The sequence below is a fragment of the Chiloscyllium punctatum genome, chromosome 10 (genome assembly GCF_047496795.1).
Source record: "Chiloscyllium punctatum isolate Juve2018m chromosome 10, sChiPun1.3, whole genome shotgun sequence".
Taxonomy (NCBI): Eukaryota; Metazoa; Chordata; class Chondrichthyes; order Orectolobiformes; family Hemiscylliidae; genus Chiloscyllium; species Chiloscyllium punctatum.
Genome location: NC_092748.1, coordinates 48928469 through 48948553, shown reverse-complemented (window position 1 = coordinate 48948553; position 20085 = coordinate 48928469). Strand labels below are relative to the sequence as shown.

The 20085-nt window shown below is 40.5% G+C and overlaps 1 protein-coding gene across 3 annotated transcripts in view; it reads left to right on the top strand.

Annotated features, from left to right (window-relative positions):
• Nucleotides 1–18594, top strand: part of ppp1r1c (protein phosphatase 1, regulatory (inhibitor) subunit 1C) — a 122876-nt gene extending 104282 nt beyond the window's left edge. For all 3 annotated transcript variants that reach the window (XM_072579070.1, XM_072579071.1, XM_072579069.1), the window contains one exon: nucleotides 18095–18594. In XM_072579070.1, the coding sequence (XP_072435171.1) occupies nucleotides 18095–18195 (101 nt within the window). In that variant the 3' untranslated portion in view covers nucleotides 18196–18594. The remainder of the gene's footprint in view (nucleotides 1–18094) is intronic.
• Nucleotides 18595–20085: the final 1491 nt, after the last annotated feature.

Here is a 20085-nt window from a genome sequence, read left to right as displayed (position 1 = left end):
GTTAATTGTGCAAATTCATTGTTCCATTTGTATTTATGCTGGAAGGAAGCTCTGTTACCAAGGACTATTCACTGATCACTTTCGGTATGATTCCCGTGCACATCAAAACTTCATCAAACAGACTTCTGGTGCACTCATGAAACACTTCCACTGCCTGGACAGGTCCAGAGAATTCCTATAATACTTGCAGGAGCATTTGCCATGTTTAGTTTTTATATTCTATATCCTGCACAGTTGATAATCTATAGTCCAAACTGCTACCACCAGGTAGATAATGAATAGCTGAGGAGGTGGGGAAAGAAAGATAAAGCCAATACATTGTCTTTTCAAAAACTGAAAGAACTACAAGAGGCTGGAAACCTGAAAAGAAAACAGAAATTGCTGGAAAATCTCAGCAGGTCTGGCAACATCAGTGGAGTCATCAGTTCTGAAGAAGGATCACTGGACCTGAAACATTAACTCTGATCTCTCCAGGCAGGTGCTGTCAGACTTGCTGTAGTTTACAGTGTACTAGACATTTCTGTTTTTGTTTTACATTCTCTTTCCAGCTTGGCTGTCCATGATTTGCTCATTTTGCTATAGTACCAATGAGCACAATTCCAATTCCCTATTCCCCAAACAATCCCACACCCGGCTTTCTCTCTGTACTGACAATCAGGCTGGTCACCATGCTGAACCACAATCAATCGCAAACATTGTAAGCCATTCTAAAGCATGTTTTATTAATCAAAACATTCACTGGTCCATACAAAAGCCAATAACTCTCTCTTGTACATTCCCTTAGTGTCTGTGTTTTATGTCTTTGCCTGGTTTTGCAGTGTTAACCCAGTGGCAGCAGTAAGGCTGGTAGAAGGGTGCGAACTTTCAGTGGTGGGAGACTACAGATGGCCTTGGAGGATACGTGGGAGCATCACTGACTCTGGAAAGCCCAGCAATGGGTTATCAGTACATGTGCAGGCCAAACAATGAAATAGCACTTAACAAAAGTCATGACCCTTTTCAGAAAGTTCACTGATAGTCGAATCTCACCAATCCTGGTGTCATCACAAAAATAAAGAATATAGTCAAAGTACTCAAAGACCCAAGTTTACATGTCTGATGGATTCAGCTTAACAGAAAACACTGACCAGCTTTCTGAACTTATCAGGAAATGACTATTTATTACAAGTAAATCAAACCTAACCACCGGCAAACAATAATATAAACTTTTAACGTCAGACGGATATTCTAACTCCTTATTAAACTCAGACAGATATAAATAGGCACAGAAAAACAAACATGGGTGTTATGAGTGGAGCACAGTATGCTGGGGAAAAGCAGTTCCAAAGCACCAGTCCACAGGTTTCAGTGAGTTTCTACTTTGCTTTCCAAGACTTTTTATTCTTTGATTTCCTTATTTCCATCTTTGCAATTCCTTTGCAAAAGAAACATATTGTTAGGGACACTAAAGTTAAATTCTTTCAGTTACCAATTAAAGGCAACAGCTTACATCAACTGAAAGGAGCAAATATCTAGCTGTCTTCCAGGTTTGTGTTACTTCACTGCAGAGAAAGAGAGAGACTTTGTCTCTTCTGCAGTCCGGAGAAAGTGAGAATTGCAGATGCTGGAGATCAGAGCTGCAAAATGTGTTGCTGGAAAAGCGCAGCAGGTCAGGCAGCATCCAAGGAGCAGGAGAATCGACGTTTCAGGCATAACCCCTTCTTCAGGAATGAGGAAAGTGTGTCCAGCAGGCTAAGATAAAAGGTAGGGAGGAGGGACTTGGGGGAGGGGCGTTGGGAATGCGATAGGTGGAAGGAGGTTAAGGCGAGGGTGATACGCCAGAGAGGGGGTGGGGGTGGAGAGGTCAGGAAGAAGATTGCAGGTTAGGAAGGCAGTGCTGAGTTTGAGGGTTGGGACTGAGATAAGGTGGGGGGAGGGGAAATGAGGAAGCTGGAGAAATCTGCGTTCATCCCTTGTGGTTGGAAGGTTCCTAGGCGGAAGATGAGGCGCTCTTCGTCCAGGCGTCGTGTTGCCATGGGCTGGCAATGGAGGAGGCCAAGGACCTCCATGTCCTTGGCGGAGTGAAAGGGGAAGTTAAAGTGTTCAGCCACGGGGCGGTTGGGTTGGTTGGTCCGGGTGTCCCAGAAGTGTTCTCTGAAGCATTCTGCAATGTAGAGGAAGCCACATCGGGTGCAGCGGATGCAGTAAATGATGTGTGTGGAGGTGCAGATGAATTTGTGACAGATGTGGAAGGATCCCTTGGGGCCTTGGAGGGAAGTGAGGGGGGGAGGTGTGGGCACAAGTTTTGCATTTCTTGCGGTTACAGGGGAAGGTGCCGGGAGTGGATGTCGGGTTGGTGGGGGGTGTGGACCTGACGAGGGAGTCACGGAGGGAATGGTCTTTCCGGAACCCTGATAGGGGAGGGGAGGGAAATATATCCTTGGTGGTGAGGCTTCTCTCATCATCAAACTGAGGACTTCTGGCAACCACAACTCCTGATTGCTCAAACCAATAAGCAAACTGCTGCCGGGCAAAGCTAGCTCTACGCACACCCCACCCAGTGCCAGGACCGCTTCTCCCACTGCTTCAACAAAGCAACAGTATACTGTAAACACAACTCAATAAATTCTAGTAACAAAAACAGAAGTTACAGAAAACTTAGCACATCTGGCTAGTATCTGAGGAGGGAAAACAGAGTTAACATTTTGAGCCCAGTGACCCTTCTTCAGAACTGCTTTTGATTTTATTTTCAGATTTCCAACATCTACAGTTCTTTGTTTTCTTATACGAGTTCCAAGAATTTGGTTTTAAAATTTGGGGCAGCACGGTGGCTCAGTGGTTAGCATGCTGCCTCACAGCACCAGGGACCTGGGTTAGATTCCAGCCTGGGGTGACTGTCTGTTGGATTTTCTCCCACGGTCCAAAGATGTGTAGGTCAGGTGAACTGGCCATGTTAAATTGCCCATAGTGTTAGGTGCATTAGTCAGAAGGAAATGGGTCTGGGTCGGTTACTCTTTGGAGGGTTGGTGTGGATTTGTTGGGCCGAATGGCCTGTTTACTCACTAGGGAATCTAATCTAATCAAAAGTGAAGCAGCTCCTTTCACAATCATTGTTTTAACACAGTCCTTTTCCATTTTAGTTTATTGTGCCAACCAATCTGGATGTTTTTGAATCCTTTCCCATGAAATCTGCCATGTGCAACAAAATTTGTGCATGACTTTAGCCTCTGATGACCCGATACCTGCTTTACCTTTTATCCCCCTGTGGCATTTATGCCCAGACACTCACGAGATGCAGATCCAGGCTCTGCATTACCTTCTATAGTATGCACAGTGGTTTTAACCAGGCTGTTAGCTATAAGTGTCAGATCAAATGGCAGTTTTTAATCATCAATGTTTTCTTTTTCTTACACCATTAGGCGAAAGTGAGGACTTCAGATGCTGGAGATCAAAGTCAAGATTAGAGTGGTGCTGGAAAAGCACAGCAGGTCAGGCAGCATTTGAGGAGCAGGAAAATCAATGTTTCGGGATTCCTAATGAAAGGCTTTTGCCTGAAACGTTGATTTTTCTGCTCCTCAGCACCACCCTAATCTTGCTCCTGCACCATTGCCAGGCCAAGCAGCAACCTCTGGTTCCTGTAACCTCAGTCATGGTTTCATAGAATCCCTACAGTGTGGAAACAGTGGTCAGCCCAACAAGTGCAGACTGACCCTCCAAGGAGCATCCCACCCAGACCCACCCCCCTACCTTATCCCTGTAACCCTGCATTTCCCATGGCTAATGCACCGAACATATGCATTCCTGAAAACTGTGGGCAATTTAACATGGCCAATCTACCTGACTTGCACTAACTGATTCTTCCATGATGTAAGGTGCCATCTCCTCCATTGAAGTTAGGACATGCAGGAATATCTATTTCATACAGTTTCAGTGCCAGTGCCTGTGGTCATGTGCAACTTAACCTACATGAGCGAGGAGATTGTGTCACTGAGTGGTGGTACGATCCATTTGCGTAGTGTGCCCGTGTTATGAACAGTGTGAACAAACATTGAATTGTGAGTATTAATCTTTTAGCAGATTTTAGTGTGAGGATAAGGTGAATGCACAGATGTTAAATATGAGTCATTATCGGGTTTGCTGGTCGATGAGTGGACGATGGTGGTGAATTAGGTAGTGCTTCGGGCTAATAATACGATTTGTAAGAATATAATATTTAAAATATACATTTACCAATTTTGACCATCTGTGTGATGTCGTTACATTCTTTTAGCACTGCAAACCAGTCCTTGGAGGTTCACTTGGAGGTTCTCTCCAGTGGCTTTAAGCTCCAGTTCACTACTCCTGTGGATACAGAACTAAGTCACAGAATCACAATTTGTTACAGTACAGAAAGAGGCAATTTGACCCATCATCATCCCTTAAATGGCAGATAGGTCACCTAAAGTCTCCACATGCCCTTTTCTCTGTTTAAATGCAGTGTTTGCGAAGGATGGACAGGAATGCAATGGCACAGTCCCTGCTGAAGTTTATATGCACTCACCTTCAGATTTGTCCAAAGGAGGTGGAAACGGGGTTGGGAGTACAGAATCCAGCAGTGCATTTTTCCAATGCTGGCTATGCTCAAAGCAGCTCATAAATGCAGAAAACAAACACATATTCTGGCTGATTGCATATAAAAAGGAGCTATTAGCAGATGTAGGTATAAGATTCTTTATTCACTACCTGCATGCAATGCATGTTGGCTTATAAGAGTGTACACTCTCCACTTATTTTATCAGATTCTCATGTAGCCCTGTTGTGCCAGTGTAACTGGACAGTGTCAATTACATTTTTGACAGTTTTTGTTTTTAATTTGTCACATTTATGTAATCATAAAATTTTCATGCAAATTTAGTGAAAATATTTATCAGTGTGTGCATTTCACAATCGCTTTTCCCCAAACATCACTTTTAGTAATAGTGGAGCCCTCAATTTTCACCATGATGGCCAGGTGCTCTGCCAGGCAAGGTTGGAAATCTTAATTCCCGCCCTGAATTTGGCATTTCTCATTTTCATGGGGGCGGACCATAATATGTGCATGGCTGGTACTCCGAGGCACCCGCCTACTTTAATGACCAACTGACCATGAAGAAATCAAAAGAGAAAATGCTGGAAAATCTCAGCAGGTCTGGCAGCATCTGTAAGAAGAGAAAAGAGCTGATGTTTCAAGTCTAACTGACCCTTCGTCAAAGCTTTGTTAACAGTGTCAAGAGTGTTACCAATATCAATAGTGTTGGTGTGTCGAGTCATGTCAGCAAGTGTCAAAATCCACACTTATGAATGAGAATTGTTTTCTCAATGGAGTGTAGTACTTAACGTTGAGTAACAAAACTATATTTTTCTCCAATGTGCATTAACGCTCAATACATTTGTCTGGTAGGTGAAAGGAGAAAGGTGGTGTGTGGAATTATACATAAAGTAGATCAGGAGTATGAGGGCCTTGGGGGATGGTGGAGGACTGAGGTTGCTAAGGGTGGGATTGAGGAATTGTAAGGATGTGAGACACATGATGGTGGTGTGGAGGGCGGGGGGAGAAATGTGATGTAATGAATGGAGGAATGTTTTATGTTTCTCCCCATTTAGGGAGGTAAGACATACCTTAGCAGCTGAGTCCCAGACACATTTGGTAGAGATAAGGCATCATTTTGCAAGAGTTCGAGACACTTGCACGTTGAGAAAAGGTGGGAAAGTGCCAAGCAAGTGCACAAGCTTATTGAGACACTCAAAGTTGTTAAGAAGCCATCCTAACAAAAGAAATGTGTTTAAAAACAAAACAATACTAGGTGTTTATATAGGGCCATTAAAGGATCTGTGCTTTAACCATTCCTTTAGCCTGAGTGAGAAACTGAGATGGAATTGAGGAAGGCAGCCATCGGGTGGTTGGGATGAGTCTAGTGTTCACTGAGAGCATCCCATGATTTGAACTTGAAGCTGAGAGGGAGTACCTGTGTTCAGAGAAAACGTTTTAAAATAAAATTTCTCGGCAGTAGCCTGCAGATATTGATTTAAGGACCACTGGATAAGCCCAGTCCTCCTAATGCAGCTAGATTGGTTCATAAAGGATTGTAGCTGGGATTTTAACAGTGTTCTAAGTCATGATTCCTAAATGGATAATTTTTCTGGTTCTGAAAATCTATCCGTGGAATGTCAGTTACCTTCATCATGATAAAAATGAAGACTTTTAAAAAAAATTGTATTAACATTAATTTATGACATTTTAGATATTACCATAACCCCATGTGTATATGCCCCAAACTTGATTTCACTCTCTGTACCGTTGTTGAAAAGACAAGTTTGGTCAATTCTTTTTTCCATACCAGTTTTGGCATTGTGTGAAACGTGTTGGTCAAAGTGGGGATGTATAATATGACAAGGAACATGATTTTGAATGTGGGTGGATTGTTTAGTCATGGAAACATGTGAACCCCTTCAAGAGGCCTGCTGCAATCCACCAACTTCTGCATTTATTGCCTGCACGTTAAGCTGTGTGTGTATGTACAATCCCTTCCAGAGAAGTAAGTTGTCAATTTCAGTATTCCAGCAGACAATTTTTGCAGTTTTATTGTATATCTAGCTTCCAGAAGCTCCTCTTTAAATTCATGATGAGCATGAAAGCAATTGAGGGCCTCAACAATAACAGGGAATTTTATTGATAAATACTGCCTCCACATTACTGCTTTCCTCCTTCCTTTTATGGATGACTTGTTCACAGACTTGTGCTGAGAAGTTACTTTTTCAAGGTGTCAGTTGTATTTGGAGGTTTGTACATCTGACTTGCATTATGAAGCTCTACTCATGCTAGTTTATTTTAGGCACCTGATGAGGACAAAGATGATCAGCATGAATAAGAGCAGCAATGGCTCTGCTGATCAGAGACTTGCAGCTCCGCACAAGAGAGGATATTAGCAAAGATGTATCGCTTGTGGGCAACCATACTGGCCAAATAAGGCAGACAGATACAGAATAAGCCAGACAGATACAGAATAAGAAAGACAGATACAGAATAAGATTCCTTAATATGTTGAAACATTAATGCCACAGAGATCTGAGGGTGTTTGCCAGCTGGCAATAGATATTTCCAGCCTTCTGGAACAAAGCTGTGTCAAGTTAACCTGGGCTTCATGCTTTACCACTCTCTGCCAAAGTCAATACCATCCTCAATGTTTTCGTCTTTATCTTTTTCAACTTGTCTGCAGCATTTGATGTGATTATCACTCGATCCTCCAGCAATGCTTCACCATTGTTATCCAGCTGGGTGAGTTTACCTTGTTCTAGTTCTGATCTTATTTATCTAATTGCAGTAAGACCATCATCTGCAATGGCTTTGCTTCCCGTTCCCACTTTGTAATCTTTGGCTTCCACCAGGATCGATCCTTGGCGCTGTCCTATTTCTCATCAACATGTTGCCACTTGATAACAGTGTCTGAAAGTTCAATATTTGTTTTCACATGTATGTAAATGTCACCTAGATCTATCTTACCACTATCTCTCTCAACTCCTCTACTCTTGCTGATTATAAGACTGCTCTCCCAACATTCTGTACTAGATAAACAGATGTTTCTTCCCACAAAGCATTGAGGAGTATGAGGAAGCCATTGACTTTGATTACTATTACAAGTTCCTTTTCCTAATGACTGACATCATCCCACTAAATCAGCAACTGTCTGCTGCTGAGCAAATGTTGGTACCATAACGAGTACTGAAGTGAGCTTCTGACCACGTATTATCTCATTTCCAACTGCTGCTGAAATCCTCATCCATTCTTTTACCCTTTGTTACTAGGTTTGATTTTTCCAGCGCACTCCTAGCTCAATCATTGTAAGGCATCCAAACCTCTGCTCCTCATTTTTTTTATTTATGTTCTCATTTACACATCACCACTCTGGCTTAAACTAGCTTCAGCAGCACCTCAATTTTAAAGTTCTCATCCTTGGCATCAAGTCCCTACATGACCTTGCACTCTCCTTACCTTTGTAATCTCCTCCAGCCCCAAAACAGCTATGCTCATCTAATTCTAGCCTTTTGAGTATCCCTATTAAAAATTATTCCATTAATGGTGACCAAGGCATCAGCCACCTGGGCTTTCAGCCTTGGAATTCCCACCCTGAACCTAATTTTCTTCTTTCCAGATGTTCCTTTTGTTTTCCTTTAGTTAAAAGTTTAGTCATCTGCCCTGTTAGCTCTTTGTGTGATTTTGTGCCAAATTCTGGTTCATAATGCTCCCGTGAGCTACCTTGGAACATTTTAGTACTTTAAAGGCTCTGTAAAACAAAGGTTGTGTTGTCATTAGTGTTGGATCTTACTCAGGCTCTACTGGAGACATTAACAGGATCTCGCTGTTGCCAACCCCTCAGTGCATAATTCAGGTGACTGCGAGTGTTTTCGCCAGAACATGTGCTTACGTACACTTCCTGTAATGATGCCAGTCAGAATGAGCAGGTGTTCAGGTTGGTGAATATGCATGGCTTCCCACAGGTGCAGTGTATCCATCAGCCGCACGGATGAGTGGCAGTAAAGGCACCGTGAGTTCAGGAGCATTTATTAACCAAAAAGACTTACAAAGCATTAATTTGCAGCTTGTGTGCAAACACAAGAAGATATTCATTTAAAGGCACAAAAGATTCCTGATGTAGGATACTTGACCTACCATGATGCTGATGACCTGTGACAATCTGCCATCACTTCATACCTTGAAGCATACTGGCAACCACTGAGGGTGACTATGAGGGGACGTATGACACTGCGTAAGAATGAGGGTGAATGTAAACTAATGGGGATGTAGAAAAGAGTGTTTGGAGATGAATGGGTGTGCAAATAAGACAAAATGGTACAAGTGGTGATATGCTGAAGTAGACTTGAGAAAATGAATGTGGAGTTGCAGTGGTATGCACATTAGCATGGAAGTGAATAAGCTATTGTCCACTATTTTCCTGCTTAGATCATTAAACTGCTTTCAATATTCAATCCAAGAGAGTGGTACCATGTTCTTGCCACTAACTTCATAGTCAACATATTCTTTCTTTCACTGGTGTACTTCCTCTTTTTGCCAGTAAGGAAGCATATCTGTCTATTGGCACTACATCACTAATCAGTGCATCGAAAGAGGAGATGTTAAAATGAGGTGCAGCCTTTGAATATCAGAACTCCATCCTGCCCACTCCTTTGCTTGTACTTCTAATCAAACCTGTCACTGAAATTCAATTCTGTGCCAATGCATTGCCAAGTTAAAATCCAACATACAGTCATCTCCACAAATATGTTAAAACAAATTTTAAAAAATACACTCAATATTTTATTGCTCATGCTTTGTTGTACTTGGCAGTTCCATCAATTTGCTTTGGATTGCAACACATGAATGTTTTAATTTTCTCCTGGTAGAAACCTTTATGATAAAGCGTTTAAAGAAAACCTAAGATTTGATAGCTTTAACAAAATTACTTAATGGTTACTGTTAAACATTATTTAATACATTAATGTTATGAAAGATTCCAAAGTTGTTTCAAATATAAATTCTTATTTGGACATCGTATTCCTGACATTTTTAAATTAGCATCTGCTTTAGTTTTGTTCCGTATGATTTAATGACTGTAGTGATTGTAACAAGATCAGCCAGGTGGACCTCATATAATATGAGTTCCCTGATTGGAGCTGTTAATCTGGTCCAAACAGGGACCCCTGGCTGACAGAAATAGACAGGAGTGTCAGACATTCTGTTCACTCTGAGAGCTGGCTCTGAGGGAGCTGGACCAATGTCAATGACTCTCCACATGCACAGAAAAAGTGATTTGGTGGGTGGGATACTGCCTTTGAGTGTGATGGTTCTGACATTAAAATGACTAAACAAGTTGTGTTTGTAGTGGAGTCATAGTCAGACTGCATGGAAAAAGTCCTTTTGGAACAACCAGTCCACACCGACCATGTTCCCAAACTAAACTAGTCCCACCTGCCTGCATTTGATCCATGTCCCGCCTTTCCTATTCATGTACTTACTGAAATGTCTTTTAAATGTTGTAACTGAGCCTGCATCCACCACTTCCTCTGGAAGATCATTCCACAAGCGAATCACCCTCTGTGTAAAAATATTGCCCTACCTGTCCTTTTTAAATCTTTCTCCTCTCACCTTAAAATATGCATTTTGGTTTTAAATTCCCCCACCCTAGACTTTTGCTATTCACTTCATCTATGTCTTACATGATTGTATAAACCTCTAATAGGTCACCCCTCCATCTCCTTCACACCAGTGAGAAAGTCCCACCTAATCCTTATACCTCAAACCCTCCAGTCCTGGCAACATCCTGACAATTCTTTTCTGAACCCTCTCCAATTTAGTAATACCCTTCTGATTACAAGGCGACCAGAACTGCAGACAGTACTCCAGAAAAGCCTTCACCAACATCTTCTACAACGTCAACATAACATCCCTCATTCCTGATGAAGGGCTTTTGTCCGAAATGTCAATTCTCCCGGCCCTCGGACGCTGCCTGACCTGCTGTGCTTTTCCAGCATCACATTCTCAACTATGGCATCCCAACTCTTGTAGTGAAAGGCCTGAACAATGAAGGCAAGTGTGCAAAATGCCTTCTTAATCACCCTGTCTACCTGTGATGCAAATTTCAAAGAATTATGTACCTGAACCTCTAGGTCTCTCCATTCAACAAAACTATCCAGGGCCCTACCATTAATTGTATAAGCCCTGTACTTGTTTGTTTTACCAAAATACAATACATCGCATTTATCCAGATTAAACTCCATTTGCCATTCCTCAGCCTATTGACCCAATTGATCAAGATCTCTTTGCAATTTTAGTTATCGTGCTTCGCTACCCAATATATCACCAATTTAGGTGTCATCCACAAACTTACTAACCATGCCTCCCATTATCTCATCCAAATCATTTATATAAATGACAAACTAAAGGGGACCCTGTACTGATCCCTGCGGAAAATTGTTGGTGATTAAGTTGATATTCTGTATGTCACCTAGGAGAGTTGGTGTTAGTTTAAATTGTAAGCTTTCAAGTTTACTGCTGTTTTCTTTAAAAAATCAAATATAGTTGATTCTTGTACTGATTATTTGGATGATATATTATTTTATATCTACTATCTAAATCTTCCCTTAGCTTAAGTCAGCAAATACGTTTAAACAATCTATTTCCAGGACTGCAATAATTTAAGTTAATGTACTTGTTTTTGGTGAATGAACTGTCACTTAAATATGTTTAGAGTTTTCAGAAAGAAATCCAACTTAAACAGTTGAAAGCCATTAGACAATAAACAGACATTAGATGGTAAAATAACAAGCTAGAAATTAGCCAAACCTCCACAGAACTTACAGGCCACAAAATTTGATTTGTAACATCCACCTTGTGACTTTACAGAAGGCATTTTGGATCCAGATGGTGTCCATGCTATACATTTCTGTGCTGGGTACCATTTTGGTCTGAATGTTAGCTCCCTATATTAGAAGCCAGTGTTAGGAGTAGGGGAGACAAACTTTCATCTGTCAATGTGTAATGTGTTACAACCAGACCCTATGCGATGTTCCCAAATTCATTACAGTTCCAAATGGGCTACCCAAACAAGGTTCCCCTTGTTTATTTGCCCACCCCCTTGGGAGGTTGCAACCGGGTTCTAAAGGAGAGTCATTCTGGATGTGAAACATCAGCTCTGTCTCTCTTTTTCCACAGATGCTGCCTGACCTGCTGGGTTTACCCAGTATTTCCTGTGTTGTTTCAGATTTCCAGCATCTAGAGTATCTTGCTTTTAATTTAGAAAGGGTCTCTTCTCATTTGATACCTTTCTCCTAGATCAAATAATCTTATGTTTTAAAGGGAGCCTTTTTAGCAAATTTTTTTAGAGTTAACAATGTGTAGGTAAACTAATTATTAAACGCGAGGAGAATCATAAGTGTAATGTACATACACACAGATTAGAGGTAAAAGGTGAATCCAAAAGAATAAAAGTTTAGAAAAAAAATGGCTCGGTCTATGAATTGCTCTTGAAGAGTGGATAGTTACAGTCGAGGTTACGATTAATGTTGACTTTTGTAGTTGAACAGTCATTTTTTGGATATTCTTGGTTTTGTAGACTAAATGAAGTACCTTTTCTCCTGTTTCCTTTTCTATCGAGTTTGCAGTATTTAGAGTGATGAAAAATCTTTACCTGCAACAATAGCTCTTCAACCATAGCATTTGCAAAATGCTAATTTCCAAACCCAGGCTGTGTGTACTAGAGTATTCAATCCCATTAGTCTACTGCAGTCGGGTTGAAATTGGGTTTTTGCCTCCTGTCCTTATATATCCTCCAAAAGCAAAAAAACACAAATTGGGACTGCACCTTGGGACATAATCTGCAGTTGTGTTAAAAGTGGGGCCACAGCTCCTCAATAACTTGATAGTCACAAGAGAACACGGTTCAGTCTGTTTGGATTTTGGATGTAGATGTTATACTACATTGGTCCCTCTCTCCAGATAGTCACTAATTTACATCCACAGTGATTTGTGGATGTATCACTCCTCCATTAAAAAAAACGCACTTTGGAATCACGCGTTAAAACTCTCCACAGCACGTGGAATTCTGATTTATCGTTGTAACAAATGCCACTTTGACTCTGGAGCTGCCATTTTTGATGTAAGTACTCCAGCTCGTTCTTAGTCTTGACCTAAGCTGAATAAGTATTCAGAAGAAGAAAGAACCATCCAACAAAAACAGTTTAAAAAAATCACCCTCCACTTTCATGTTAATTACAAACTGATTTCCGCTGGTTAGCATTAAGTTAATAGAAGCAATTGGTTTGTAAAGTTGGTAAATCTTCCAGGAAATAGTGTAGAATTGCAGTGAATGCTTACTTAAAGGGTCTGCTCATAATGCATGCTCTGAGGCAGGTGCTGACATTTCTATTCCTTTGATTTGCAGCATAGCAAGGCACATGAATAGAGTTGACATGGAGAAAGGCAAGCTGCTGGAAGACAAAGTGGGTGCAGGGGTAGGGAAGATATATCATATCTACATAGTGCCTTCAGGCAACAATTGTTTTATCTCAACCTTGATGAAGAATAGTGTGTTAGCACCTCTGTCTTACTAAGGAGATGTTCACTAAAATCATCTACCTGTTGTTTACTGACCTGCAAACTCTAAGCAAGGTGCGATTCGAGTTACCAGTGGTTTAAAAGTGGCCTTTAGTCACTTGATTCTGGTTGCTTTTAAGCTGTTCATCAATACTGTAGTATGTGGAAGGTCTCTGATGCTTTTGCAGGAAGAGAGAAGACATTACATTTTTTCTTTCAGAAGAGAAGTAGTTGGAATGAGTAGATTGCTTTAGTGGGATATTGGGCTACCCCAAAGTGTAGAGTGCCATTAACGTGTGCTGTACAGACATTGAGTATAAATTCACACATGTACCACAAGTGCAAAAGGCTCCACATCCTCAATCTAGAGTTTGATGAGATATCCTTGGACCACCTTGGACATGCCTGTCATGATTATGCTACAATCTGCTTAAGGATCAGTAACTTCATTGGTTAAAGTCAATGAAATTTGAGATCCTAGTTTCTTATAAAAGAATAATATCACAAAAATATACAAATTTGAGCAAACAAATGGAAATTTCATATACACATTTAGAAAACAATCCACTAATCTTCTACCATGCAGAAACAACTAGAAGTAAAAATGCATTGACAAACGAACTATTAACACCCTACAGAGCACATCAAATAGTGGATGCAATCAAGGCAGATCTCATGGGTTTCTCAGCTCCCTAATGATACTGTGGGTACACTTATTCTCATTAAACTTTGCTTCCTTTGTGAAGGAACAATGATCTGCAGTTTAAAAGATCTAGTCTCTGAAATTCCTTAAAAGTTGCTCTGACTTGGACTGCTTCAAAGACCGCTAACCTTTCAGTGGTTCTTTCCCTGAGACTGCACTCCCCTGGATTTTCAAGTTTGCATTCCACCATCCACTCATGGCACAATTTCAATTCGTTCGCAGTCAGACTGCTCTTTTCACTAAGCTGGCGTTGGCTCTGGGTCTCTCTGAACCAAACTCTCTCAGCTACTAAAGCACTCATGGACTTCCTTGAGCTTCAATCCTCAGCTGTATCAAATGGCAACTGTACAAAGCTATTTGTTTTACTTTCTCTGAGCCCCAATCTTTTCATCTTTGTCAGGCAAATGGTACATGTAGGCTTCCAACATTCTCATATGCATTGGACTATTAATGTAATGCTAACAGCAGCATTTTTGGTTGGATACCATGTGACTGGTCAAGTGTACTCTAGAACTTTGTGGGAAGCTAGGGAAGTGATTGCTGGGTACCTAGCTGAGATATTTGTACTATTGATAGCCACAGAGGAGGTGCCGGAAGACTGGAGCTTGGCTAATTTGGTGTCATTATTTAAGGAGAGTGGTAAGGAAAAACCAAGAAACTATAGACTGGTGAGCCTGACATCAGTGGTGGGCAGGAGAAAATGAGGACTGCAGATGCTGGAGATCTGTAACCAGTGGTGTGCCACCAGGATCAGTGCTAGGTCCACTGCTTTTTGTCATTTATATAAATGATTTGGATGTGAATATAGGAGGTATAGTTGGTAAGATTGCAGATGACCCCAAAATTAGAGGTGCAGTGGGCGGCAAAGAGTACAACGGGATCTTGATCAGATGAGCCAATGGGCCAAGGAGTGGCTGATGGAATTTAACTTGGATAAGTATATGATACTACATTTTGGAAAGGCAAATCAGGGCAGACTTATACACTTAATGATAAGGTTCTGAGGAGTGTTGCTTAACAAAGTGACCTTGGAGTGCATGTTCATAGTTCCTTGAAAGTAGAGTCTTAGGTGGATAGGATAATGAAGAAGGCATTTGGCATGCTTGGTTTTATTGATCAGAGCATTGAGTATAGGAGTTGAGAGGTCATGTTGTGGCTGTACAGGATATTGATTAGGACACTTTTGGAATATTGTATGCAATTCTGGTCTCCCTCCTATCTGAAGGATGTTGTAAAACTTGAAAGGGTTCAGAAAAGATTTACGAGGATGTTGCCAGGGTTGGGGAGGTTTGAGCTATAGGGAGAGGCTGAATAGGCTGGGACTGTTTTGCCTGGAGTGTCAGAGGCTGAGGGGTGACCATATAGAGGTTTAGAAAATCATGAGGGGCATGGGTAGGATAAACAGACATGGTATTTTTCCTGGGTTGGGGGAGTCCAGAACTAGAGAGCCTAGGTTTATGGTAAGAGGGAAAAAGTAAAAAAGGATCTAAGGGGCAACATTTTCACGCAGCGGGTGGTGCGTATATGGAATGAGCTGCCAGAGGAAGTGGTAGAGGCTGGTACAATTACAACATTTAAAAGGCATCTGGATTAGTATATAAATAGAAAGGGTTTAGAGGGATATGGGCCAAGTGCTGGCAAATCATCAAGGGCCAAAGGGCCTGTACTGCGCTGTAATGTTCTAAATCCAACTTGATTAGGTTAGGATATCTGATTGGTATGGATGAGTTGGATTGAAGGATCTGTTTCTGAGCTGTACATCTCCATAACTCCATGACTCTAGTGGCCAGTGAAGACAGTTGCCCGAGAGTACAATAGGGCCTTGATCAGCTGGGTCAATGGGCTGAGGAATGGCAGATGGAATTTAATTTAGATAACGTGAGGTGCTGCATTTTGGTATGGCAAATGAGGAAAGGGCTTATACACTGCATGGTAATGTCCTGGGGAATGTTGCTGAGTAAAGGGGCCTTAGAGTGCAGGTTCATAATTCCTTGAAAGTGGAGTCACAGGTAGATAGGGTAGTGAAGAAGGTGTTTGGTATAGACAGTAGACAATAGGTGCATGAGTAGGCCATTCTGCCTTTCGAGCCTGCACCACCATTCAATATGATCATGGTTGATCATCCTTAATCAGTATCCTGTTCCTGCCTTATCTCCATAACCCTTGATTCCACAATCCTTGAGAGCTCTATCCAACTCTTTCTTAAATGAATCCAGAGACTGGGCCTCCACTGCCCTCTGGGGCAGAGCATTCCACACAGCCACCACTCTCTGGGTGAAGAAGTTTCTCCTCATCTCTGTCCTAAATGGTCTACCCCATATTTTTAAGCTGTGTCCTCTGGTTTGGCACTCGCCCATCAGTGGAAACATGTTTCCTGCTTCCATATTGTCCAATCCTTTAATAATCCTATATGTCTCAATCAAATCCCCTCTCAGTCTTCTAAACTCAAGGGTATACAAGCCCAGTCGCTCCAGTCTTTCAGCGTAAGGGTTTCCCGCCATTCCAGGAATTGACCTCGTGAACCTACGCTGCACTCCCTCAATAGCCAGAATGTCTTTCCTCAAATTTGGAGACCAGAACTGCACACACTACTCCAGGTGTGGTCTCACCAGGGCCCTGTACAGTTGCAGAAGAACCTCTTTGCTTCTATACTCAATCCCTCTTGTTATGAAGGCCAGCATGCTATTAGCCTTCTTCACTACCTGCTGTACCTGTATGCTTACCTTCATTGACTGGTGTACAAGAACACCCAGATCTCTTTGTACTGCCCCTTTACCTAACGTGACTCCATTTAGGTAGTAATCTGCCTTCCTGTTCTTGCCACCAAAGTGGATAACAATACATTTATCCACATTAAACTGCATCTGACCACTCACCTAACTTGTCCAGATCACCCTGTAATCTCCTAACATCCTCATCACATTACACCCTGCCACCCAGCTTAGTATCATCAGCAAATTTGCTAATGTATGCATGCGTTAATTGGCCAGTGCATTAAGTTGTAAGGTCAAGTTGCAGCTGTACAGGACATTGGTGAGGCCACTTTTGGAATATTATTTTCAATTTTGGTCTCCTTGCTAGAGGAAGGATGTTGTGAAACCTGAAATGGTTCAAAAAAGATTTACAAAGATGTTGGCAGGGTTGGAGGATTTGATCTATATGGAGAGGCTGGGGCTATTTTATCTGGAGCGTCAGAGACTGAGGAGTGACCTTATCGAGGTTTATAAAATCATGAGCGGTGTGGATATGATAAATGATCAAAGTCTTTTCTACACAGTAGGGGAGCCCAAATCTAGAGGGCATAAGTTTAATGTGAGAGGGGAAAGATTTAAAAGGGATCGTTTTGTGCTGAGGCTATTGCAAATGTGGAATTGAGCTGCCAGAGGAGGTGGAGGCTGGTACAATTGCAACATTTAACAAGCATCTGGATGGACATATGAATAGGAAGGGTTTGGAGGTATATGGGCAAAATGCTGTCAAAAAGGACTAGATTAAGTTAAACTATCTAGCTGGCATGGATGAATTGGACTGAAGGGTCTGTTTCTGTGCTGTACATCTCTATGACTCTATAACAGACTCTTCAACAGCTGTTCATTGATCCTTGAATTTATTTGAGTGATGTATTAAAATCTACAGCAAGCCCTATCCTTGTTCCTAAGTAAAACGTGAATCAAACATAACCAGCATTGAAACCCCTTGTGCTTAATTGTAACAATGTCAACAGACCTCCAGTTCATATTGCATGAATATATAAATAAATTTGATTTTATCACAGAGGTCAATGTTATTTTAATGTTACCTCGATTAAAAAGCAAGTAGTCCACACCCAAACATCTGCTATTGGTATTCATGAGGTGACATATATGCTGACAGTGACAAAAAAAACCTGCTCATCCTTATTTTCTCATTGTGAGGAATGCAAGTTGTAGTTGAACAAAGAAACACAAAACTTCAAAATACATTTTGAGCAGCATGACCACACTATGCTTGTCTTACCTCAGTCAAATATTTGGAACTTTGATATTTTCAACATTGTTCACAGACTTGATGACATTTTAAGGAATGCATACACACTTCACTGGAAGATTTGCAAGTGAGGTTAGGATCCAGTTAATGTAATTATTTTGTTGTACCTTCACTTCGCCCTCTTAATGGAACTTTGCACTGAAAAGTAATCATCATTAACTTGATATGAAGCCCTATAAAAATTTGACTTTGTCTGTTAGAAAGGATGAACGAACATTGTTGTGCATTAAGAGTTAGATGTATCTGGCTGTCTGTAAGTAATAATGTTTTCATATTTCCAGGGGTGAAACATCTAAGGACTCATGATGAGACACCATTCCTTGAGGAGGAGGAGGCAGCGACTGAAAGAGAAGAGGACTGGTCACAAAAGACTAACTTGTGAGCAGCTGAAAGGGAGGTATAATGTATCTGAACTGAGAAATCTTTCAATATGCGATCATCCTGCTTCAAATCTAATGGATGTTTCCAGGCCTTCAGTGCATTACCTGAAAAGTGCTGAACGCTTACAAATCTAATAGTAGGAATCCATGTTAGACTTTGGTCCAGGACATAATTCTTTCATGTCTCACAGAATCTGAGGAATACATGTGATATGATGTATAGAACCAAAGACCAAATCTCTGTCTCACAAGTAAATTCACTTTGTAGTCATCTTGCCAATAGAAATAATATTGATATTATTGGTATTGTAAAATGATTAATGTTTACTATTCTACTATGTGATGTGTGATGTGAATCTCTAACCTAGTGTAAATAATGCTTAATTGAAAAGTTATAAATAAAGACATCAAAATAAAATGACTTGAGTGCATGTTTTTTAAGATATCTAGAAATGTAAACTTGCATCCTTATAGAGATAAAATAAGAACCAGATTTTGTCATTTGTGCTCCATAAATCAGATTTGCCCACACACTTTTAGGTCTTAGAATGTTTTGCCCAAAGTTGTTAAAACCATGAGCTGAAAATAATAGAATGAGGGAAATGAGAACCTTGTTAAATAATGGTACTTTCTTAAACAGTAAGATTTAAGAATGGAGAAATAAATGGAGGAAGTCAGATGATGAATTGTGGTCAGTAAATTCAATGTCAAAGGAGGTAAGGAAAGAGAAATAAGAAAAGATAAATTAAGTCTTTAAAAACATCTGTTTAAAGTCTCTTACCACTACTTGTTTTGATTTGTTTTAAGAGTTCTTTTAGAAAATAAGGGGCAATTATTTACTTTCTGGACAAGAGAGTTCAATTGGCAATCATTGACAATTATCCCAATATTTAAAGGATGCTTTTATATTATTCTCAGAACTTAAGTTTTCTTCAGTTTATCGGATAACTAATATGCAATTGCAGCACACGTGAAAATTACAGAGAGGTTCAGCACAAGATGCTGTGTTTGTGGAGCTAGCATTAAAAGATTGCAAGTCTCCTGACAACCCATGGCGATTGGCGTTTCGTGGATTTTTTCTTCGACCCTGCAACTGCTATTTAATTTACGCATTAATAAGAATGTGGTCCATTGTTTCAAGTGAACCATTGAATTTAGGCCATTTATCAGAAATGAACACAGACAAACTGATACAAATCAGATTGTTTAAACTTAGAATTGTTAGGTTCTGTGCAGGGGTTCCTTAGCAGTTATTAACAATGATCTTGCTGTGAAAAGACGTACATATGTGAATTATAACAAATTTTTCATATTGAGTTTTGATTTGATTGGGTTTGATTTATTTGTAGTCACATGTACCTAAGTACAGTGAAAAAAATTATTTTGTGAGCAGTACAGGCAGACCATAGCAAACAAGTACATATGGATTGTAGAACAGTTATAAGAAATGTTAGAATAAGATCTATTGTAGGAAGTTCACAAAGAGTCGCCTGGTGTTGGCCCCATCTTGAATCAGTTTATTTGACAATAATGTGCAGTTGTAGCATTCATGAGTTGGACCGCAATTAAGAAAGTTAAAAGTGATGCAGCTTAATATTTTCCCTTATATTAACTCTCAAATAAGTTGGCATTTAAGTAAGAATACTTTTTCTTATGTTTTTATGCATGTATCTCCTGCATTTAGGGATATTTGTAAATATTCATACACAATAAGGACTATCTGTCCAACATGTCAAAAGACAGAATGAGCTCATTATCAATAAACAGTAGTCACCGCTAGAAAGGATTTATGTTACAATACAGTAAAACAAATAATTTAGTAGTAAGTCAAAAATGGAACTCCCACAAAATTCCTTTGAGTTTGAGGAGTTAATTCACAAAACATTTGATTA